At 40.6% G+C, this 24,703-nt stretch overlaps 2 protein-coding genes and 1 pseudogene across 5 annotated transcripts in view; all 3 read left to right on the forward strand.

Annotated features, from left to right (window-relative positions):
- The window catches only part of LOC116058473 (zinc finger protein RFP-like), a 15,669-nt gene extending 9,214 nt beyond the window's left edge, over nucleotides 1–6,455 (forward strand). For 2 of the 3 annotated variants that reach the window (XM_031311303.2, XM_036000138.1), the window contains exons 2-3: nucleotides 1,045–1,327; nucleotides 4,729–6,455. In XM_031311303.2, the coding sequence (XP_031167163.1) occupies nucleotides 1,057–1,327; nucleotides 4,729–6,377 (1,920 nt within the window). In that variant the 5' untranslated portion in view covers nucleotides 1,045–1,056 and the 3' untranslated portion in view covers nucleotides 6,378–6,455. The remainder of the gene's footprint in view (nucleotides 1–1,044; nucleotides 1,328–4,728) is intronic. The other variant, XM_031311305.2, reaches the window with a different exon arrangement.
- Nucleotides 1–24,703, forward strand: part of LOC116036449 (E3 ubiquitin-protein ligase TRIM21-like) — a 139,818-nt gene that overhangs the window by 1,414 nt on the left and 113,701 nt on the right. The window lies entirely within an intron of this gene.
- Nucleotides 12,365–24,703, forward strand: part of LOC116058470 — a 14,142-nt pseudogene continuing 1,803 nt past the window's right edge.

Consider the following 24,703-nt stretch of genomic DNA (forward strand, 5'->3'; position numbering starts at 1 on the left):
GACAAATTCTAAAAAGGTACAGACTATTCGTTTCTTTATAATAGGCATACATAAATCACAATCATATTAGGCTAAATATAGGCTACCAGCTCGGCCTGCACGGCCGCAGGAAAAAGACGAGAGATGTAAGACACCGTGTCTCTACCTTACGATTACTTCGGTACACAAACGTAGATTTGCGCTCTGAAGTTCAGCTAATAAACTGTGCCGTGAGACCCTGAATATCCAGATCATCCAAAATGTCTTTGTGGACGTGAAGCATTGCCGTGTGTGAAAGTCTACTCTGAGTGATAGTGCTACAGAGCCAGGTTTTCAGGGGTCTTTGGTGTTTTTTTGCCCCCAAAGTCACCTTCCAGGCAGCGCGGCAATGGTTATCTTTAGGGTTAAGGTTAGGGTTAGCTGCCTGGAAGGCAACATTGGAGGCAAAAAACAACATCGAGCAGTTTTCAGGTGGCAAAGAGCTGATAGATATAGTTGAAACTCTTTTGTTGTTGTGTGTGGCTGTGAGTGTGCGTGCATGCTATGCGTAGGCTGAATCACAATTGCATCAAGACAAATCTGATTGGCCAATACACACTGAAGATAAAATAAATAATTTTAAAATTATATAATAAATTATATAATAAATTTATCCCTCTCTTCATCCTACACCCCAAACATGACATACAAAATGTCGTGGAACAGAAACAACAACCAGAGATATTGATAAGCTATCATTTTATTGTCAGCACCCCACTTCCTGTGCCTATGCTGCTGTCTATTCTTTCAACCGCCCACATTCGTCCCAAAATCAATTTTCATCATCCCTGATCCTTTTTTTATTGGCCCCGGGACGACGAGAGGTCCTTAAGCTCGAGCCCTGGTCTCACGTCAATGAGCCACTTCAAAATGACATTAGGTCCAGCCCATAGAGCCGGAGCCCTAACTGACTAAACTACACATAAATCACATCAACACAGATCCTGTGTTGGCCAATGACAACTTCTGCTCTGATACATTTGTGTTTCAGTTTTCTTTCAGTTTGACAAAACTTTCTGATTTTAGCAGGAAGCCACGATGACGGCAGTGGACCTTTTCAACACTTTAGAGGATTTAAGAGAAGAGGAATTTAAGAAATTCAAATGGCATCTGCAGCAAGACATCCTGGAAGGCTACCAAAGCATCAAAGTGTCCAAATTGGAGAACGCAGAAAGGCAGGACACAGTGGATGAGATGGTGAAAACCTATCAACTTCAAGGAGCTCTGAAGGTGACCAAGAAGGTTTTAGAGAAGATCAACAGGAATGATCTGGTCCAGAGTCTGCCAGACTCCAGCTCAGGACCAGAAGGTCAGTCACCCTTTTAAATTTGTATTTTCAGGAAGAAAGAGTGGATGGACATGAGAAACACAATACTTGTAAGGGAACAGATTGTTATTTGTGACCTGCTGATACAACTTGTGCACTCGGCAGCAACACATTCTCCAGCTGTAAACGACGCCATGAACGATGCATCATTTAAGATTGTAAACAGATGAAAAACTATTTTATAGATAAATAAACATTAACATTTATTTCAGTGTAGTCTCTATTTGTTGTATCATTACTTTAGTGGAATTTCATGCTCCATGTAAGTGGAGTAAGTGGTACCCAGGTCTCATTCAGGTCAGTGGCCAATATAACCTACCTTATATATAATATAACCTTAAGTACTTCAACTCTGTTTCTCTAACAGTAACAGCTGTATGATAAGACTGCCAAGGTCACGGAGGAAGCCAAGGTTATGTTGTATTTCGGTCTAGGATGATCTTTATTGTTGAGAATAAAGTTGAACTTTCAGTATTAGTACCAGGCATAAAAAGAATAAATCAGAGATAGAAGTTGTTCTTTTTGCCTTTTGAGAATAAAGTCAAAATGTTGAAAAAGAATTTGAATGAAAGTCTAAATCCCATTTCGAGAAAAGGGTCTAAATATCAAGAATAACGTTGAAATATGTAGAATAAAGTCTAAATCTCGAGAATGATTTTGAAAATTCTCAACATTTTGACTTTATTTTCAAAATGCTAAAACCAATCTGAAGATCTTCCTCCTCTGATGTTGTTCCCTTATGTCTGCTACTATGTGGAAAGTCGTCTTAACATTTAATAGCTAGACTGGATATTTATTGCAGATTTTAAATGGTTCCGATCCAGGATCAACATTCTAGAATACTGCAATAGAATTCTTACTAGGAAGAACTCCAGTTTCACATATCTACAATCCAGTTGTTACGAGTCATCATTTTAATTTCAGATATCATAAATGTCATTTTGAATATCTAAAGTACATTTTGACTACAAATGTAATTAAAGCTGCAAGCAGTGTTGGACGGGCCCTCGCTCCTCTGCGCGTTGGGGTAAATATAATTTTTTTTACAAGGCCTGATGCGTGTGCAAAGTTTGGTGAGTTTTTGACTATGATAAGGTCCCCAAAAAGGCGATTCATTGCGCGAAAAAAAAAAGAATTCCTTCAGTTTCAATAGGGTCTTTGCCGCTTTTCGGCGCTTGGGCCCTAATTAAAACTGCAAGCAGCATTGGACAGGCCCACGATCAGATCCATGCAGCCGTGCATTTGCGCAACCGTCAGACAGCGTGCACGGTGGAGTGTGGGCCGTTTGAGATAGTGTATTGCAAATGTTGTACCAAGTGTAGGGGGCCAAACCATAACCAATGACAAAGGAACTCTCTGCTGAGTTCAATGATACCTCACACAAGTATCTACGATAAATGGATCACTAGTTATGAACAGCCCAGGCTCATGGCCGTTCGTGAAATGGTTACGTTATTGAATCTATTGATTAATGAACAGGACACGATTATATCTTTTTTTTCATGTGGTGAGCACAAATTTTATTTAAATGTATTTAAATGGGAAGCATATTTCGTAATCACAGCACGACTACGGTAGGGAGTAGTATGAAAAGCAGAAAATCTGCACAGGGAGGTTGGTCAGGGTGGTGGATGGGACAAACAACACAGTACTTTCACCCAGAAAAACTGGGGATCATGTCCAGCATGTTGAAGTTCCTTTCCGCGTTATTCTCTTCCTAACCACAACCGTTCCGTTGTTGTCGGCGTGTCCTGCGTGTGACGGTTCCTTTCCCAGTTGTTCTTTTCCTAACCTCAACCGTCCCGTTGTTGTGGCGTTTCATGTCCCCGTTGTGGCGTGCCACAGAGACCACGGATCGTGGCCCTGCGCCCAGGGATTGCATCCCGCGTGTGGCGGTCCATCCCATTGTTGTCGCTGGCATGTGGCATTTAATTTCCCCTTAGTGGCCGCGTGTGGCGCTCCGTCCTGTTGTTGTCACCGGCGTGTGGCGTTTAATTTCCCCGTTGTGGCGTTTAATTTCCCCGTTGTTGTGTCCCCCAGAGCAGCCCAGTGTCATGGCAGTTCGTGAAGTGGTAACGTTTCAAAATTGTGACCTGTAAACGAAATAAACGAGAAAATCGTGACCTGTACACAAATCGATAAATCAAAATAACGTGACCATTTCACGAACTGGCGTGAGACTGGGTTGTTATGAAAGGGGGCGTCGCTTAAGCGTAGGGGGCGGGTCAAACCATGACCAATGACAAAGGAACACTGCTGATTTCAATGATACCTCACACAAGACCTTACCTTACCTTAAACGCTTCAAAACTTATGAACGTGGGCGTGGCCTGAGTACATGAGCGTGGTTAAAGTATAGGCGGCGGCTCAATATCACATGTAGATCACACATACGTTTCATGTAAATTGGATGTTTGACCAAAAGTCAATATTGGCCTGTAAATGTCCTCAGGCCTGGACTCTTGTTGATCATGGGAAATTTTCAAGCAGAATGGACAATGTACACTCTAGTTACAGCCACTTTCTCGTACATCGCTAAACACTCCAAATGGCCATGCCACGCCCACACTGTTTGACGAAAAGTTTTGCTTTTAATAACTTTTCATCTTTAACAAAAACATCAGAAAAATGGACAAATATCTTTGAAAAAAAGTTATAAAAACTTTGGGAATAGAGCCCAAAGAAAGTTTTAAATTTCTAATTTTGACCCATACAAATTAAAAGTTGCAATACCTCGAAAGATGATGTCATAAGTCATGTGACAACATGCCATTTTAGGCCATTTACAGGTATGGAACTGTTAGAAAGTCCTCTTTGGAGATTAAACATGTCCATCTGAAATTGGGTCAGCAGAATCTCAAGACCTTCACTGTGCCAAATTGGGAATCTTCTGCGTTACGGTGGAATGAAGTGCCATGACGGGCAATTTGCATATTTCACCATAACACAGGAAGCTGTTAACTTGACTTTACACTGTCCAATCTGCCCCAAATTGCTAAAGACATCTACCAGCCTATATTAAGTCAAATTTATAGCGCTACCTACTGACAACAGAAAGTAAGTTGTATGTGACATGGTGTAGTCTACACTTGATACACAGCAATGTGACGTTACATTAGGGTGTTCTCTAGCACCACATAGTGGACACAGGAAGTGCTGCAAAATCAACAAAACTTCATATTTAGTGACACGTGCAACACAGGAAATAACGTCTAACTCATGACCATAGTTACTGATGATCCCACAAAATGCAAGAGCCACATTGACCGGTGCTCTATCAGTATCCACGACCCGAATGGGCGAGGGCTCGTTCATGACTACTTGCAACATTAAATAAACTGTATTTTGAATGAATCTTTTCTTTTCATTCACACTATGTGTAGATATGGCTGCTGTGAGCATTCTGCAATCTGAAGATCAGTTTCTGTGCTCCATCTGTCTGGATGTGTTTACTGATCCTGTCAGCACATCATGTGGACACAACTTCTGCAAAAACTGCATCACTGAACACTGGAATACCAATGACCAGCACCTGTGTCCGATGTGTAAAAAGGTTTTCAACACAAAACCTGAGCTGCACGTCAACACTTTCATCTCTGAAATGGTTTCTCAGTTCAGACAGTCAGCTCAACAGAAAGCCAGCAGCAGCAGCTCAGAGCAACAAGTGTCCAAACCAGGAGAAGTTCCCTGTGACGTCTGCACTGGAACCAAACTGAAGGCCCTGAAGTCCTGCCTGGTGTGTCTGGTCTCCTACTGTGAGACTCACCTGGAGCCTCATCTGAGAACTTCACGTCTGAAAAGACATCAGCTGATCGACCCTGTGGAGAACCTGGAAGGCAGTATGTGTATGAAGCATGATAAACCTCTTGAGCTGTTCTGTAAGACTGACCAGACATGTGTCTGCATGCTCTGCTCTGTTTTAGACCACAAGGTGCATGATGTTGTTCCTCTGAAAGAAGAATATGAAGGAAAGAAGGTAGAGCTGGGGAAGACAGAGGCTGAAATTCAGCAGATGATCCAGAAGAGACGACTGAAGATTCAGGAGATCAAACACTCAGTCGACCTCAGTGAGGAAGATGCAGACAGAGAGATAGCAGAAGGGGTTCAGGTCTTCACTTCTCTGAAGGAGTCTGTTGAGAGAGGCCTGAATGAGCTCATCAACACGATCAAAGAGAAGCAGAAAACAACAGAAAAACAGGCTGAAGCTTTCATCAAAGAGCTGGAACAGGAAATCTCTGAGCTGATGAAGAGGAGCACTGAGGTGGAGCAGGTTTTACGCTCTGAAGACCACCTCCATCTTCTCCAGAGTGTCCAGTCCCTAAACATCCAACAACCTCCACCCACCAAGGACTGGACAGAGGTCAGCGTCCGTCCATCATCATATGAGGGGACTGTGGTGAAAGCTGTGGTTCAGATGGAGGAGACACTCAGTAAACAGATGAAGAAGCTGCTTGAAGCCGAGCTGAAGAGGGTCCAGCAGTATGCAATGGATGTAACTCTTGATCCTGATACAGCACATCCTAATCTCATCCTGTCTGATGATGGGAAACAAGTGAATCTTGGTGATGTGAGGAGGAATCTCCCAGACAACCCAGAGAGATTTTCTTATCGTGTTTGTGTTTTAGGAAAAAAGAGTTCCTCTTCAGGCAGATTATACTTTGAGGTTCAAGTTAAAGGAAAGACTGAATGGACTTTAGGAGTGGCCACAGAGTCGATCAAGAGGAAGGGAAGCATAGCACTGAACTCTCAAAGAGGGTTCTGGACTATAGCGTTGAGAGATGGAAATGAGTACAAAGCTGGTGCTGACCCTCCAGTCCTTCTCTCTCTGAAGTCTCAGCTTCAGAAGGTGGGGGTGTTTGTGGATTATGAGGAGGGTCTGGTCTCCTTTTATGATGTAGATGCTGCAGCTCTTATCTACTCCTTTACTGGCTGCTCCTTCACTGAGAAACTCTTCCCATACTTCCATACTGGTAATAATGACGGTGGTAAAAACTCTGCCCCTCTGATCATCTCTCCTGTCAGAGTAAACTAATCACTGATCTCATTTCATGTATTGATTTATTTTCAATCAAGGGAACAAATGTACATATTCATATTTTTTACATCTTATTTTCTACAGAATCTGTTTCCTGTGGTGACTCATTTACACTTTTTCGGATTATTATCATATGGTTAAATGTGCAAAGATTCTTTGCAAATGAAATCAAACTCGACATATTTGGTGTCTTTAGAAACTTATTTCTTCTGGAAGTTATAATAAATGTCTGTGGGTTTAACAGAGGTTTAAATAGATATCATCCACATAATGTGTGTCATGATGCATCAAATTCATGTGTTGATTATTTAATCAAATACATATTTATTTGTATTTCATGTGCAGCCACAGAAAACATATTGCTGAATTTTTAATTGTGTCATGAAGCTTCCTTTAAGAGTAAGGCCTATTACATCCCATAGTGCAGCCATCGTCAACTGGCGGCGCACGGGCCACATCTGGAGCCAAAGCGTTTAGTCTGTCCCGCAGAATAATCATGAATTCAGAAAATGTGAAGAGGAAAAAATGTGTTCTGGTGTTTAGCATTTACAGCAGGTAACATTACACAGGTAGAGCACAAACCCAGCCCCTGTATTTGTATCTCTATTCACATGCTGGGATTCTTCACAGCGATGCCCGCGCTCCACATACACAGCTGAGCCGAGAGGTGTGTGCGTTACAACACGCAGTACCTGATTGGGAACGATACAGAGAGGATTACCAATGGCCGCTGGCGCAAGATCAACTCACACTAGTCTCATTCCTGTAAGTAGGCTACAATAAAACCTTTGTGAGTAAAAAGTCTACACTTATCAATGCACTCACCTGTATGTCTATACAGGTGAGTGCATAAACATGTAGGAAGTGATATTTCAATCTGCTCTGTCTGCTCAGTCCACTCTTGTCCACCGCGCTGTTTTACGCGAACACATCTCTACTCTGCAAATAGCAGAATTTTTACAAACAAGCTAAAACAAAAGCTGTCTGTTTGTAGTCTAACTGTTTATCTTAGTTTGCTGGGAATCTTGAAATTTGGACAAATTCTTATAAATTGAACTGCTGGCTGAACAAGCCATCCTCTCCGCTGGAGCAGTAAACCTATGGATGTACTATAAGACCAAAACAGATGCATGTGGCTACTTAATTTGCACATGAATGATGTGATCGTTATGTTCACGTTCTTCATTGTTGATGATGATACTGGTTGTATTATTTTGCAACAGCATCGTTTCATTGCAAATGGGGCATACATGACGAATGCTTATCAGTCCATTCATCATTAAAGCTGGGCTTTTCCACGTCAACTTTTCGCTTCAGCCTCTTTCAGCCTCTTTGGCATTTTCCACCAATCAGGATGCTGCATACTACAACCATGTTTCCCTAATCACAGACTTTAACCATCACTCCTCAGTGAACTGCCTCCTAGTCTGAGATCTTTTTCTAGTTAAAGAGCCAGTTATCATTATGGAGTTTCCATGTTTTTTAGGAGTTTGCTCACACTAATACATGTAAATTAAATTAAATATAGCATTAATTCAGTAAGAAAGTGAAAATTCCAAACAAGACTAGGCATATTAGGTATTAATTCATTTTATTTTCTTTATTTGGAAGTCCGGCCCCCGGAGTGTCTACGTAGAAACATTCTGGCCCTTGGAAAAATGTAGTTGATGACCCCTGCCATAGTGTCTACAGAACAAAGTATGTTTCATTGTTATACCGGGTATAAACAGTTAATGGATGTTTATGTCTTGTGTGAAAAGTGTTTTAGATAATTACTGGTCACTTTGGCCATTTTTTATTTGTTTCGTGAATTCTGTAAGATGGCTTATGAGTCAAAGAAATCTGTAAATATTTGATTGTAGAATAAAAACTGTAAAATAAAGCAGTTGTTGAACACAAGGTCTGAGTAAGCAGTGACTTGAGCACTGGAGGAAATCTACAGTAAACAGAGCTTTGTTAGCAGTGCTGTTCTTTAATAAAAACTGGTCTACACAACAGGATGTGGACATATTCTAATAAACTCTATTGCAGATATCTAGAAAGTTCTTTCTGACTAGGAAGAATTAAATACAGATATCTGCAATAAATATCCAGTCTAGCTACTAAATGTTAAAACGGCCACTTATATTATTTAAGGATTTAAATTTAGTTTTGACTAGTACAATCAAAGTTTAGATATCTTGAAAAACAATTGCTACAAGTAAGAATGCTATTGTGGATATATTTAATTACCATTCTGACTAGTTAGAATATAATCTGACTAGGAGAAATGCTATTATAAATATCTAATTTATTATTATTAATTATTATATATTATTATATTATTATTAAAATAATGATTACAGATAGGAGTGTGGTTCGATTAAATGTTAAAATGGCCTGCCATAGCACCTAAGACATTTTTCCTGTTTTCATCTATAGTTGTTCTGCAGAGCTTCTTCTTGCGGTAACGTCAGACAATAACAATAACTTTAGTTTTCTATGTTGTAAGTTGACATTATTGTCTAAAGCCACATTTCAATACTGACAACACATGCTGTATAATCTCTCTGAAAGAGTCAAACAACAAAAATTGATAAGTGCAGGGTATTAATTTAAACTCTGAACATTTCTTAAGAGCTGACAGCCTTCCTCATGTCCAAGCATGTCTCCATGACTCCCTGCTACACTGCAGCAGCAACAACAAGCCTCCATATAGACCACTAACTGGTGTTGTGACACAGAACGACCACTAGATGGATCACAACACAAAGGAATGATGAGACAAAGCTAAATTAAGCTGCCACGCTGAGCACCAAAACAAACAAAATTGCAGCAACAGCCTTTTTCAGTTTAGTGGGAAGATTTTTGTTGAGATTAAAATAAAGCAGTTGTTGAACACAAGGCCTGAGTAAGCAGTGACTTGAGCACCAACAACTGAACAGAAAAGCTGGATTACACACAAGTTTCAGTCGAGGATGATCTTTATTTATATTGATTTTCGAAAACATTCAAAAACATCAATGTCGAGAATAAAGTTGAACTTTCAGTTTTAGTGCCAGGCATAAGAAAAATAATAAATATTAATTGAAAAGATGCAATAAAGAAAAATCAATGACTTGAATGAATGATCAAAAAGAAATGTAATATTGAAAATAGGTTGAAATATCAGGAACAATGTTGAAGGATCTACCTCCTCTTATTTTGTTATGCCATTGTTATATGGAAACATTGCCTGTTTTAGTGTGCGTTTGCAGAGCGTCTTTACGGAGCCCATCACAGAAAGAACAAATATAATTGCATGGCCTCGAGTTAATATTTTGTGGCGTACTGTAGCCTATATGGAAAATGCTGCGTTTTCAGAAGACTTGTCAATGCTTACTGCGCAATCATCAAGTAGCTTCTGGCGTTTTCCGAAGTAGCCCGTGTAATGAGGACGTTCCCTGTCTGTGCAATCAATGCAATTCTTAGTGTTTTATCATAAATTATTTTGCTGATCAAAACACTGAAGACGAGTTCCGGTCTTTACTTGGCAGGACACGCAGCGTCTCAGCTGAGAACGGGACTGATACAGACAGACAGACAGACACCAACAGACAGACAGACAGACTGACAGACAGACAGAGAGACAGACGGACAGACAGACAGAGGGACTGATACAGACAGACAGAGGGAATGAAACAGATAGACAGACACAGACATACGGAGAGACAGAGTTACTGATATAGACAGACAGACAGACAGACAGACACATAGTGTCTCTCAGTTATTCTAAGTTATTCTCCCAAAACAGTGTGTTTATCCACTGAGCCCCGAGCCCCCCAGGTTCCACACAGTGTCCAACACAGAAAACGTCCAAAAAGTGACGGAGAGAGCCCGCTGATCTGTTACAGCCAGGGTTCAAAATTAGCACCGTTTACCAGCCAAATGCTGGTGAAGATTTGCTTCACTCACCAGCCAAAAACATGATGGTAATCTATTGAGTGGCTGGTAATATTTGAACGTTCACTAGCCATTTGGCTGGTGTTACTGTCTGTTCTTTATACCACTATGACAACTGTTGTGTTTCCTTTGTCATTGTTTGATGGTATTTGTTGGCACACAAGACAGACATGTTTGTTCTGTCTTGTTCTATATCACCAATAAAATAATTTGAAAAAAAAGGCTGCCACACTGTTAGTAAATACGAACTAAACATGCATTATGTTGCTCTATATCAAGTGTGGACCAAACAATGTCAATTTCATGTAATTTGAATGTTGTCAAATGAGGATAACTCATTATTGGCATGTACATGAAGCCGGTCAGGAAGAAAAATCACAGTGAGTGAGTGGGCGTGTTGATGACGTTGTATCATGCTGCTAGTACTGAAAGTAAACAAACAATGAGGGTGAAGAAGAGTACCAACAATATAAATAAAATGCATAATTAACGTGTATGTATGTACATATGTGTATGCATATGTATGTGTTCGCAAACTTATCTGTGCATACTAGTCAAATGTTTCTTTACCTTGTTCAACTTTGTTGTTTTTAGCCATGTGTATTGTTGTGTATGTACGTTGAGAGCAACAAAAAGCCAGAGGCAAATTCCCTGTATGTGATCACACTTACTTGGCCATTCAAACTGACTCTGATTCTAAAACAGGCAGTATTATCAGGCAGCTGCTATGTCTCTAGTGATTATTTTGGAGACAGAGTTGAACTATTACTGCCTGAGACACAGTTGCAACGTAGTGTCCTAATGTAGGTCACTGACCATAATGTGACCTGTCTCAATTTACACAGCAAGCTGGAAATTAAACGTCAGCAATAAGAGCAACAATGTAGTAGACTGCCAAATTGTCACTGGACCTTTCTCTCTCAGTGTGTGTGTGTGTGTGTGTGTGTGTGTGTGTGTGTGTGTGTGTGTGTGTGTGTGTGATAAGAGATCAAAGGAATGGAAAGAAACACAACCATAAATTACAGAAAAACACAATCAAGACACACACTAGTTCTCATCTACCAAAGCATTTTTTATTGCTTGACAGTCCTCCTTTTCAAACCTTTTTTTAAATGGTTAGATCGAGAGCCTACAATAAACTTTAGACTAAAGACCATATCCACAGAAACCTGAAACAGGATACACATCAAATGTTGATCACAACAAATATCTGCCTATATGTGATACCAAATTTGGTATGCTTACCACATTTAACTTTTGGGGTGTCATCAAAAATGATTTAATATAAAAGCTACTTGTGGATACAGTGTGTGACACAGAAGACCTGGGAGTTCCTGCTTGTGTCTGCGGCTATGTTCTCGTTAGCTTGAGATCATTTTAAACATTTGAGTGCATCTTATTTTGACACCTACTCTAAAAACAAGAACCGGACCTTTTGAGAAGGATTGGTGATTACTGTTGACAGAGAGGTCAGGTAAGGACAACTTTTAATTATGAACTGTCTTTTTTATAAGCATTTAATACATCTGCAAAAATGTCTCATTTATTGAATGTCTGCTGTAATTCATCCACAAATTTTGACAAAACCAAACAATAGGTTAGTATTTATTCGCAGTAATAACCTAGTCTGAAAAGGATTGAGTCACTTTGTGAGTCAAAGCCCACCTGTAACGAAACAAAGACATGGTTTTAGTGTGGATACGTTTCCTATACATCAAAATGTTAAGTGCTGCTTAAGATAGATAGATAGATAGATAGATAGATAGATAGATAGATAGATATTTAATGTCATTGCATATTTTTACACAACTAAACTTGGTTGGAGCAATCAGGTTTGCAGCTTAGAAATATATGATAAACTATAAAATATGCACACTTACACACCTCCCTCATGCCCATGACCTCATACACATCATTACCCATACTATAAATAAATACTCTAGAAAAAAACACATATTACCCATGATATAAATGAGCAGTGAACAAAAACGTTTAATTACATGGACTTAAAAACTCTGAGATGGTACTTACTTTTAATTATCTAACAGAAATCAGCCGCCACAATGAGTACGGACGCGGAGATGGCCATTTATGGCAAAGCTGCCATTTACCTTCGTAAGCCAGAAAGGGAGAGAATTGAGGCTCAAAGTGCACCATTTGATGCCAAGAGTGCCTGCTACGTGGCCGACGTCAAAGAGCTGTACTTGAAGGGAAAAATCGTCAAGAAAGATGGTGACAAAGTCACGGTCGAAACCCAGGAAACTAAGGAGGTTAGTATCATAAAGTCAGAGTCAACTGGGAGAATCAATATGATCAGTTCTCATTGTGACAAATGTCCTATTCCAGGAGAGGGTAGTGAAAGAAGCTGACGTCTATCCAATGAACCCTCCCAAGTATGACAAGATTGAGGACATGGCCATGATGACCCATCTCAATGAAGCCTCTGTGCTGTATAACCTCAAAGAGCGTTATGCAGCATGGATGATCTATGTAAGACAATCTGCCTAATTAACTATTGCAAATTGCTATACTTGTAGAAAACATAGAGTTAACTGTTGAATCTCTATGATCACTTTCAGACCTACTCTGGGTTGTTCTGTGCCACTGTGAACCCCTACAAGTGGCTCCCAGTGTACGATGCTGAATGTGTAAGTGCCTATAGAGGCAAGAAGCGTATGGAGGCTCCACCCCACATCTTCTCTGTCTCTGACAACGCTTTTCAGTTCATGCAAACTGGTAAGTCATTACCAGAACAATGTATCAGTATATGAAGTTTCTGTTGCAGTAAATCATAGTTAATTATTTTGTTTTTGCTTTAACAGATAGGGAGAACCAGTCTATCTTGATCACGTGAGTTTGTTACATTTACATTTGTAGACTTTGTTTAGCAAAGTTAAGTATCTTGATCCAATCGTATACATCTGTGTCTATACCTAGTGGAGAATCTGGTGCTGGAAAGACTGTTAACACCAAGCGTGTCATCCAGTACTTTGCAACAATCGCAGTTGGTGGACCGAAGAAGGACGACTCAAAGGTATGTTACTGTATGATTAAAATTCAGGGTTCTTTCTCTATTGAATATTTTTCCAGGGGAAAAAAATGAAGTAATTTCTTGACAGTAATTCTAAACCTGGATTATAGGGGTCACTGGAGGATCAGATTATTGCAGCCAATCCCTTGCTGGAGGCCTATGGTAACGCCAAAACTATTAGGAATGACAACTCTTCTCGTTTTGTAAGTATGGAACAATGTCTACACATGAGAGAGGTCTTGTTACAGATTGCCATTGTGGAGGGACAATAACAATCCTTTGATCCAAACAGGGTAAATTCATCAGAATCCATTTCGGCGCAACTGGCAAACTGGCAAGTGCTGATATTGAGACATGTAAGTAATAATACTCATAGTACATACAAACGACTGGAATTGAGAATTGGCCAGGCTGTGATTTATGAACAATATTTTTAGATCTGCTGGAGAAGTCAAGAGTGACATACCAGCTTTCTGATGAAAGAGGCTATCACATCTTCTTCCAGATGATGACCGGCCACATACCTGAGCTGATTGGTAAGCAGATTGGTGTTGCACATTGCTTAACCTCTTTTCATATGGAACAAATGTTCTGACATTTTCACTCTTATTTTGATCTCTAGATTTAGCACTCATCACAACCAACCCCTATGACTTCCCCATGTGTAGCATGGGTCAGATCACTGTGGCCAGCATTGATGACAAAGCTGAGCTGGAAGCCACTGATGTGAGTTATCTTCACTTTAAAATATTAAAATTTTTTTGCATTAAATGCAATTGCATTTTCCTAAAGTGAATATGTTTTGTGTCGACCTCTTTTGAACTCAGAACGCTATTGATATCCTGGGCTTCACTCATGAAGAGAAAATGTCCATCTACAAGTTGACTGGTGCTGTGCTCCACCATGGTAACATGAAGTTCAAGCAGAAGCAGCGTGAGGAGCAGGCTGAGCCTGATGGCACAGAGGGTGAGTGTTTAATGTCAGCTCAAAGTGAATAGCTTGGGAACAACAGTAATGAGGTTCTTAATCACACTTGTGTCGAGTTACATCATGATGGAAATCTCTGAACTATTTTCAGAGGCTGACAAGGTTGCTTACTTGCTGGGTCTGAACTCCGCTGACATGCTCAAGGCTATGTGCTTTCCCAGAGTGAAGGTCGGAAATGAGTATGTCACCAAGGGACAGACTGTACCTCAGGTAAATATGAATTACCAATATCCTACAATTTAAAAAAACAGATTAGTGATGTTAGTTGTACTAAATTAATGTAGCAAAGGGTTTATTGGAAATTACAATACAAAGGCAGTGTTCAATATATTGCTACTTTAAGAGTTTTACACAATGAATGCTAAATACATAATGTAGAATAAGTCTAGAACTGTCTTAGATGTAATTTTTTATTATTAGATCTTTTGTATTATTTACCTCACTAGTGAGGTGCCCATTCAGGCGGATTGCTTGGCCTGTGGTATTGGTGCTTGTAGCTTTCTCGAGAATCCCTCATACAATCAACTTAATGCTCACACTGCGCTTCCTTGGGTCCTGAGCAATACACCTGCCATGACATAGTTGCGTCACATACCCAATCCACGGCTCCTCATGGTCAGAAACACTTTTGAAATACACTGGTTCAGGGGGTAAATATCAAGAGCAACCTTTACCATTGAGTGTGGGCCCAAGGTAAAAGGGCCATAAACAGCTATAGATTTATTATGATGTTCAGATATGAAAAATATAGTATATGTTACAATCCTAAATCATTGTACCAATAAATAACTTACAAAGCAGTTAAAAATGGGCAACTCAACTGCAGTTCTGATTTACTGTGTCCTACTTCAGAGGAAAATGTACTGCTACATTTCCCTGACAGAGAAATGTTACTGGTTACATTGCAGATTAAGATTTTTCCTTACAAAATTTTTCATCATTACACTATGCAGCATTCTGCTGATAATTCCTGTCTTTTACTCTTCACTTTAAGTAGACATCGGAATGCAGGACGTTTTGACTAGGCCTAGTTCTAACACTGCCAACACATTGCCAGTTAGAGGAAGGCTGAGAAGTAAAGGATGCTGTTTTTGTTAGTCAGAGTGATTAATCGTTGCGTTCACGCTGCTTTCCTTGGTAAAATCATTCCACTATGTCAAGTAATCCCATCCGCTCTGTGCAAATGTCAGTGACAGGGTACTGGCCATTGTTATTATACATCCATGGTACAGGTAGATGCGGAACCAGACCTTGGGTTAGTTTGTCTGCGGAGGCAGCTGCCAGGAGGAAGAAAGGCTTTGCCGAACACCATATGGTGCCTGGCTTTTGTTTAATATCTATTGTCGGCAAAAACATCTTGTTAGTGTTATGTACGCTATCTTATTGAGTTTTCTCTTACTCAAATCCGTTTACATGTGTGTAACATCTTTTGCATATTCGAGTCACCTCATTCAACCGGAAAACCGGACGGACTGACTCACTCACACAAATTCCTGCCTTTTTTAAAGAGATTAGTAGAAATACCAGAAATCAATACTAATGATTTTTACAAAAAGGTCAAATCACATCCTTGTTTTTCTTCAGGTGATGAACTCAGTGACAGCCCTGGCCAAGGCTATCTATGAGAGGATGTTCTTGTGGATGGTCGTTCGTATTAACGAGATGTTGGACACTAAACAAGCAAGACAGTTCTACATCGGTGTCCTCGACATTGCTGGTTTTGAAATCTTTGACGTAAGCTTCCTTTCCAACAATTCAGAAGCTGATACTTTTCATGACAGAATCATTCTTATTGCCCTGCGAGAGATTATACTGGTTAATTGTCCCCTCACAGTTCAACACCTTGGAACAGCTGTGCATCAACTTCACCAATGAGAAACTGCAACAGTTTTTCAACCACACCATGTTTGTCCTGGAGCAAGAGGAGTACAAGAAGGAGGGTATTGTCTGGGAGTTCATTGACTTTGGCATGGACTTGGCTGCCTGCATTGAGCTCATTGAAAAGGTAATAATTTGATGATATATATAATATTTCTTAATTTGAATACATTTATCACTTAAAGAGGCGCTATGCAGTTTTGGCCATTTCTTCGCTGTTTTCTCGCTTTTTGCTCGCAGGTTTCTCTATAGAGCTCCCCTACAGCTTCGGAATAGATATTTGGCAGCTCCTATGTTTACTCGTTGCGGACTCCTCGCTTGGTCAGTCTGCCGTTTCCTCTTTCTCTGTTCCTCCGACAATGCTTTCCTAGCTTTCTGCTTCTTTTTTGCCGGCTCAGCCATGACGATAGTGTGAAAAACTCCATCGCTACCTTGTTAGCTGGTTCCTGAATGGGCGTATGTGTGCAGTGCTGTGAAGCAATTCGTTACATCGCGAGACCTGATATCACGCGATACTTCCTGACGCTGAGGCTGGTGTCTCGCCGGCCGAAAGTTGCAAGGGTGGTTTTTCCGCTCACAGGTGCTAGGGGTAAGCGAGATGACCACCATTCAACTCGAGAAAAGTCATATAACCATTCCAATGACTCCGAAGCTGTTCAGTTAAGGTAAATTAAGCTAAAATAGCTGAATAGTTCCCCTTTAATGACATACTTCTTCCCACTTTTTTCAAGCCCATGGGCATCTTCTCCATCCTTGAAGAGGAGTGCATGTTCCCCAAGGCCACAGACACATCCTTCAAGAACAAGCTGTATGACCAGCATCTTGGAAAAACCAAAGCATTTGAGAAGCCTAAGCCCCCCAAGAAAGGCAAGATTGAGGCCCACTTCTCCCTGGTGCACTACGCTGGTACCGTGGACTACAATATCGCTGGCTGGCTGGAGAAGAACAAGGATCCACTGAATGACTCCGTCTGTCAGCTGTACCAGAAATCCCCAGTGAAACTGCTGGCTCTCTGCTTCCCTCTTGTCGTTGAGGGTATGATAATAACTACAGTAAACTAAAACATGTTTTTAGGCTATACTGTATATGTTTAAGTAACTGTAGCAAGTGTTAATGTACATTTTATTTGTCATCCTAACGAAACATGTCTAATTAAAAATATCAACAGATGCTACCAAGAAGGGAGGCAAGAAGAAGGGTGGTTCTATGCAGACTGTGTCTTCACAGTTTAGGGTAATGTTGCAAACGTATCTTATATATGTATGTATATATAGCTGAGTTTATGTTCAAACTCACAATTGATTACATGTCATAAGACTCACCATTTTGGATCTACAGGAGAACTTGGGGAAGCTGATGACTAACTTGAGGAGCACCCATCCTCACTTTGTGCGCTGCCTGATTCCCAATGAGTCAAAGACTCCAGGTACATAGAGACCATAATTTCAAGAGATTATTTGAGGAGTGGTTTTGTTTTGTTAATATGCTTTCCTTAATTTTGTGCTGCTTTAACTAACTAAGACTATTTATTCAAAGAAGTAATTAGGGACTGTTCGTTATTTAATTAAGGGGCCACCGGAGGAGTTCTGTGACCTCTAACCTAAAAAGACTTGACCCTCCCCTCGTCAGTAATAATTTTCCTATGACCCTCCAAAATGATTTGAAAAAGACGAATGACCCTCCCCTTGCATGCAAATTTGCACTTAGCAAAGAAGTACAGATACCGTTTGATTTTTACAGCCATGACGTACAGGAGTTAACCCCTGCATTCTCATCTTACACATCCCACTCCTCTGTTATGGTATGGGGGCCATTTCAGTAGATTTACTCACTAACATAGTTGTGGAAACACAATAAGCATGGAAACTAAATGTGGAAGAAATGGATTACTGCAATACTTCAAATACTAAGTTACTCCTCTAGTAAACTAGTATTCATATGAAATAAAACAATAAAACATTGAGACCATTCAGCAAAGGACACTGGGATATAGGCTAACCAATTCAACACTGGTTGCTATGGACTTGTCACTAGGCTTCGTCATTGTATATTTTAGCACATAGGTAAAGCTGCCGAAGCTGAACATATATTCCAAAACATATATGTTTATTTTTAAAGCAGATTTTAAGTTACATTGTAACAATTTAACAATTCGCCCTTATGAAATCCAATCGCGGCACGGCTGTTTTGGAGCGCAATAGACAGACGCTTAAATTCAACTAAAATGTAACAGTGAACAATCAGTGTTGGACCTCCAGTCTGTTGAGATGCCTCTCCAAACTCACCATAAAACGTTCAGACACGTTGAGAAATAAAGATCCCTATTTTGCCGTAATCCAATGACACGAAAAAAAAGTAATCCACAGCGATCAGTAGATCCACAAAACGGTAAATGTCACGGTGTATCCAGCAAGGCCGATACGAGCGTCACATTCACCAGCCAGCTCCAAACAGGTGAACGAGGCCTCTCCACTTCGCCGTTTAAACAAAGTGGCATAAACGTATAAAAGTCCAAATCTACACAAAACCCTCAATCAATTAGTAAGCTGACATCACATGTATATACATGGCATTTAGGAAACCTTTATTGCAAGGTTGGCACAGCAAGATTTCCAGACTAGTGCAACAGTAACTTTCGTTTTTTGCATCCTGCTGCTCCCATCGTCAGCCAGGTAATATTTTTTTTACTAAAGCAGTATGAAATCACATGTATTACCTATCACCATTTAGTTGTTTTGTGTTATTTAAGATATTTATAAAATATCTCGTCATGCCAGATGTAATTATTGCAGTAATTTTTTAAACAATGCAATTACCTGTTTGAGCCACCAGGGGGCAGTGCTCCTCCTGCCCCCCCAGCAAACTCCGCGTATGCGGTCAGACCATCTGCTAGGGGGCCGAGACTGAGAGCTACATGGATAAATATGCACCAAACAAGCCACTCTGAAATTTTGCTCTTTTCATGAATAAAAAAGTTGGGTGACCCCCCCCCACCCAGACTAAAAAATGTTGGATGACCCTCCCCTCAGCATAAAATAAAAAGACATGACCCTCCCCTATTTTCCTCCGGTGGTCCATTCCATAAATACGGAACGGTCCCTTAAGAAATGTATTTTTACAGGTCTGATGGAGAACTTCCTGGTCATCCACCAGCTCAGGTGTAACGGTGTGCTGGAGGGTATCAGAATCTGCAGAAAAGGTTTCCCCAGCCGAATCCTCTATGCTGACTTCAAGCAGAGGTATTAATGGATATTTTAATAGAATTTTGATCAAGATTATTAAAAGAAAATGCTCACACTGACTATTAACTCTCATGAAAAAGGTACAAGGTGCTGAATGCCAGTGTCATCCCCGAGGGCCAGTTCATTGACAACAAGAAGGCTTCAGAGAAGCTGCTTGGGTCAATTGATATTCCACATGACGAGTACAAATTCGGACACACAAAGGTAAACACCTTGCTCTCTTATTTTACTGTAGATTAATGACCAAAGAGGTTAGGTTGATCAGTCCAGTGTGTTTGATGGTTTTTCTGTTAATTATATAAAGCAAAATATCTCTAAACTACTTACGTGATTGTAGAGTTTGGTGCCAAGGAATAAGTGGTTTATTGTTAGGATAGAGGCAGAGCAGCCTGCATGTGGTCATTATCAAAACACCTTCACCTTAGAAGCCCTGGACCATGTGGGGTAGGTGAAAATGTTTTTTGTTTTGTTTTACTGGGTGTGAAGTATTCACTATCTGAGTTCATCCTACATTCATTTTTATTTTGTGTTTGATCAGGTGTTCTTCAAGGCCGGTCTGCTGGGTGTCCTTGAGGAGATGAGAGATGAAAAACTGTCAACTCTGGTCACCATGACTCAGGCTTTGGCCCGTGGTTATATCATGAGAAAGGAGTTTGTGAAGATGATGGAGAGGAGGCATGTTGAAAACAGCTCATTCTGAATCATGGTATTACAAATCACTAACAATATTGTTTACAACAGCTACTTCTTGTCTGCAGGGAAGCCATATATTCCATCCAGTACAATATCCGCTCATTCATGAATGTCAAACACTGGCCATGGATGAAGGTGTACTACAAGATCAAACCTATGCTGAAGAGTGCTGAAACTGAGAAGGAGCTAGCAAATATGAAGGAGAACTATGAAAAGATGAAAACTGACTTGGCTGCTGCCCTGGCCAAGAAGAAGGATCTGGAGGAGAAGATGGTGTCCCTTCTGCAGGAGAAGAATGATCTGCTGCTGCAAGTATCATCTGTAAGTACACAGCAACATAAAATTGTGCTTTTCATGTTTTTCAAAGTTGATGTGCTAACATCTATCTTTATAAAATTAACTAGGAATCAGACAATCTGAATGATGCTGAAGAGAGATGTGAGGGACTTATCAAGAGTAAGATTCAGATGGAGGCCAAACTCAAAGAGACAACTGAGAGACTGGAGGATGAAGAGGAAATCAATGCTGAGCTCACAGCAAAGAAGAGAAAGCTGGAGGATGAATGCTCTGAGCTCAAGAAGGATATTGATGACCTGGAGCTTACCTTGGCCAAAGTGGAAAAAGAGAAACATGCCACAGAGAACAAGGTTTGTGTATAATAGTTTTCCCACTAAATACATTCTGGAGGGGAGACCCGCCGCTGCAGAATTATTAATTATTAATTAATTAGCTTCAGAATTTTACTTTTTCATTAAGTCCCAATTTCCTGACTCTGCAGAGCTGAGGTTGAGGGTGAGGGACTGAAACAGTGAAAGGACGTCAATCAATCGCAAACTCATGACAACCAAACAACAGCACAAGTACAGCATTTTCACCTCATGTAGAGTGATAAACAGGGACAAAAGCCTTGACGGCTAATTATCATGGAAGTCACGCTCACGCAGGTCCCGTGGCTTAGAAAATACCGTTATGGTGACTGAATTTATTAAATTTACTGTTTCTCTGACCCCCAATGAGAAAAGAAGTGTGTGCACCCTGCAGTCCATCTACCACACCCCTGCTGCAGGAGATGTATTGACACGACAGGCCGTATTCCCTTACTTTTTCAAAGTTTTCCAGGTTATGTTAAAAATGTGATGCGATACGTGCACTGCTAAATGCGTTATTTATCTGGAATTGTTCATTAGCTGTGGTTGATATATGTCAAGCTGAATGGACTCACAGCAGTAAACAAATGTTATTCTCACCCAAAGACTGAAACAGAACTCATTCTTAGAGAGAAAGGACACTACATAATGTAATATAATGGAAAGGCATTTGACCCTTTGCTATTTTTCATTGCTGTCACAGGCTGGTAGCGTAGATACTAGTGCACCCCCACTAATTTTCAACCCTAACGTTAACCCGTCCCCCCACCTGCCCATTAAAAAAGAATCCAGAGGAAAAACTGTAATAATCTGTCCAGCATATCAAGTAAGATTATAATGATGACAGTTTAAAGACACGATTTTTCTTGCACATTTAGGTGAAGAACCTGACTGAGGAGATGGCCTCTCAGGATGAGAGCATTGCTAAGCTGACCAAGGAAAAGAAAGCCCTTCAGGAGGCTCATCAGCAGACTCTTGATGACCTGCAGGCAGAGGAAGACAAAGTCAACACTCTGACCAAGGCCAAGACCAAGCTTGAGCAGCAAGTGGATGATGTAAGTTTACAAAGTCTCTTGGATTGGCAAAGCAGGATTCTTGAATTTGATGATTAGAAATGAATCGTATTTTTCAGCTTGAGGGTTCTCTGGAGCAAGAGAAGAAGCTCCGTATGGACCTTGAGAGATCCAAGAGAAAGCTTGAGGGTGATCTGAAACTGGCCCAGGAATCCATCATGGATCTTGAGAATGAGAAGCAGCAGTCTGACGAGAAAATTAAAAAGTAACAGTTTTTGAATTTGTACACAAGAATCATTCTTATAAAATGTTGTGGTCAACTGCATGAACTCTATGTTCTTCATCTAAACTTCTCACAGGAAGGACTTTGAAATCAGTCAGCTCCTTAGCAAAGTTGAAGATGAGCAGTCACTTGGTGCTCAGCTTCAAAAGAAGATCAAGGAGCTCCAGGTGACATATGGTTTTAAAGAAAACATTTCTGATATTTCCAATTTTGTGTATTAAAAGTGAAAGTTTACTGAAAGACCTTATATCTACATTGAACAGGCTCGTATTGAGGAACTGGAGGAGGAGATTGAGGCTGAGCGTGCTGCTCGTGCCAAGGTTGAGAAGCAGAGAGCTGACCTCTCCAGGGAACTTGAGGAGATCAGTGAGAGGCTGGAGGAGGCCGGTGGTGCCACTGCTACTCAGATTGAGATGAACAAGAAGCGTGAAGCCGAGTTCCAGAAGCTCCGTCGTGATCTTGAGGAGTCCACTCTGCAGCATGAAGCCACTGCTGCTGCTCTTCGCAAGAAGCAGGCTGACAGCGTTGCTGAGCTGGGAGAGCAGATCGACAACCTCCAGCGTGTGAAGCAGAAGCTTGAGAAGGAAAAGAGTGAATACAAGATGGAGATTGATGACCTCTCCAGCAACATGGAGAATGTTGCTAAAGCAAAGGTACACAATGCATTACATGCTATTTTATTACACAAATTAGTATAGTAAAAAAAATGTACTTAATATTATAGATAACATCTGATCACTGATCTCATCTGTATTTACTCATTAGGGAAATCTTGAAAAGATGTGCCGTACTCTAGAGGACCAACTCAGCGAACTGAAGACCAAGAATGATGAAAATGTCCGTCAAATCAATGACACAAGTGCACAGAGAGCACGTCTCCTGGCAGAAAATGGTATCTACAGTACAAGCTGTCAGTTAATGATCTGTTTTGTATGTTATTGAGAAACGTGACACAAACTAATGTATCGTGGCATCTTTCACACAAGGTGAGTTCAGCCGTCAAGTTGAAGAGAAAGAAGCTCTTGTCTCCCAGCTGACCAGAGGCAAACAGGCATTCACACAACAGATTGAGGAGCTGAAAAGACATGTTGAAGAGGAGGTTAAGGTAAGAAACATTTAAGTAAGTGTGTATTGGTATTATTAGTGTGGAATTCAGGAATTTTGTAAATTCAATCATATGTCTTACACCAGGCCAAAAATGCTCTTGCCCATGGACTACAATCAGCCCGCCATGACTGTGATCTGCTGAGAGAGCAGTTTGAGGAGGAGCAAGAGGCCAAGGCTGAGCTGCAGCGTGGGATGTCCAAGGCCAACAGTGAGGTGGCTCAGTGGAGAGCTAAGTATGAAACTGATGCTATCCAGCGCACTGAGGAGCTTGAGGAAGCCAAGTGAGTAACATTCAACCAGTTCAATGGCCAGTGTATCATTTTAGCACAACTCAACTTTGGAGCAAACATTTTACAGCTCTGCCTTCATATGTTCATCTAGATCTTTAAAAATGAGCTGTTAATAACAACACTAGGCTGATTATGAATTGCCCATCCCCCTTTCCAAAACCTGTTATTTTGAAATACTCGCTACTCTAAGAATATTAAGGCTTCAAACAAACAACAATGCAACACTCAAAACACAAGAACTCACGCTGCAGATTATTGTTACTAAGGCTTTAGTTCACTTCATAGTTTTTAGTGGGAAACTAAGCTTACCTTCTTTAAACAGGAAAAAGCTGGCTCAGCGTCTTCAGGAGGCTGAGGAGCAGATTGAGGCAGTGAATTCCAAGTGTGCTTCTCTTGAGAAAACCAAACAGAGGCTCCAGAGTGAGGTGGAGGACCTCATGATTGATGTGGAGAGGGCCAATGGGCTGGCTGCCAACCTGGACAAGAAGCAGAGGAACTTTGACAAGGTAGCATTGTTAACTTTGTGTTGCCAAGCCACACAGAAACAATGAAAGACATATTTATTTTTCCTCATATTGCTACATAACCAATCATGTTATTCAGGTGTTGGCAGAGTGGAAACAGAAGTACGAGGAGGGTCAGGCAGAGCTCGAGGGAGCACAGAAGGAGACTCGTTCTCTCAGCACTGAGCTGTTCAAGATGAAGAACTCTTATGAGGAATCTCTGGATCAGCTGGAGACTTTGAAGCGTGAAAACAAGAACCTTCAACGTGAGTTCTACATTATGTAACAGTTACATTGTATTCAACTCATGTATTTCTTACATTGTATTCAACATATGTTGGAATAAAGTGTTTATATTTTACATTGTAAGGCTTAACAATATAAAACACATGTATCTCTATGCAGAGGAGATCTCAGATCTGACTGAACAGATTGGTGAGACTGGCAAGAGCATCCATGAGCTGGAGAAGTCCAAGAAGCAGGTGGAGGCTGAAAAGTCTGAGATCCAGACGGCTCTTGAAGAGGCTGAGGTACATTTTCTTCTGGGGACATCTACTGAAAAAAAATCTAAATCATGGACAAATATACTTTAAAAAGGTTTGAAGGCAGAGATTAATATTTCATTATTTGATATCATCAGGGAACTCTGGAACACGAAGAGTCTAAGATCCTGCGTGTCCAGCTGGAGCTCAACCAGATTAAGGGTGAGGTGGACAGGAAGCTGGCAG

The sequence above is a fragment of the Sander lucioperca genome, chromosome 4 (genome assembly GCF_008315115.2).
Source record: "Sander lucioperca isolate FBNREF2018 chromosome 4, SLUC_FBN_1.2, whole genome shotgun sequence".
NCBI classification, from domain to species: domain Eukaryota; kingdom Metazoa; phylum Chordata; class Actinopteri; order Perciformes; family Percidae; genus Sander; species Sander lucioperca.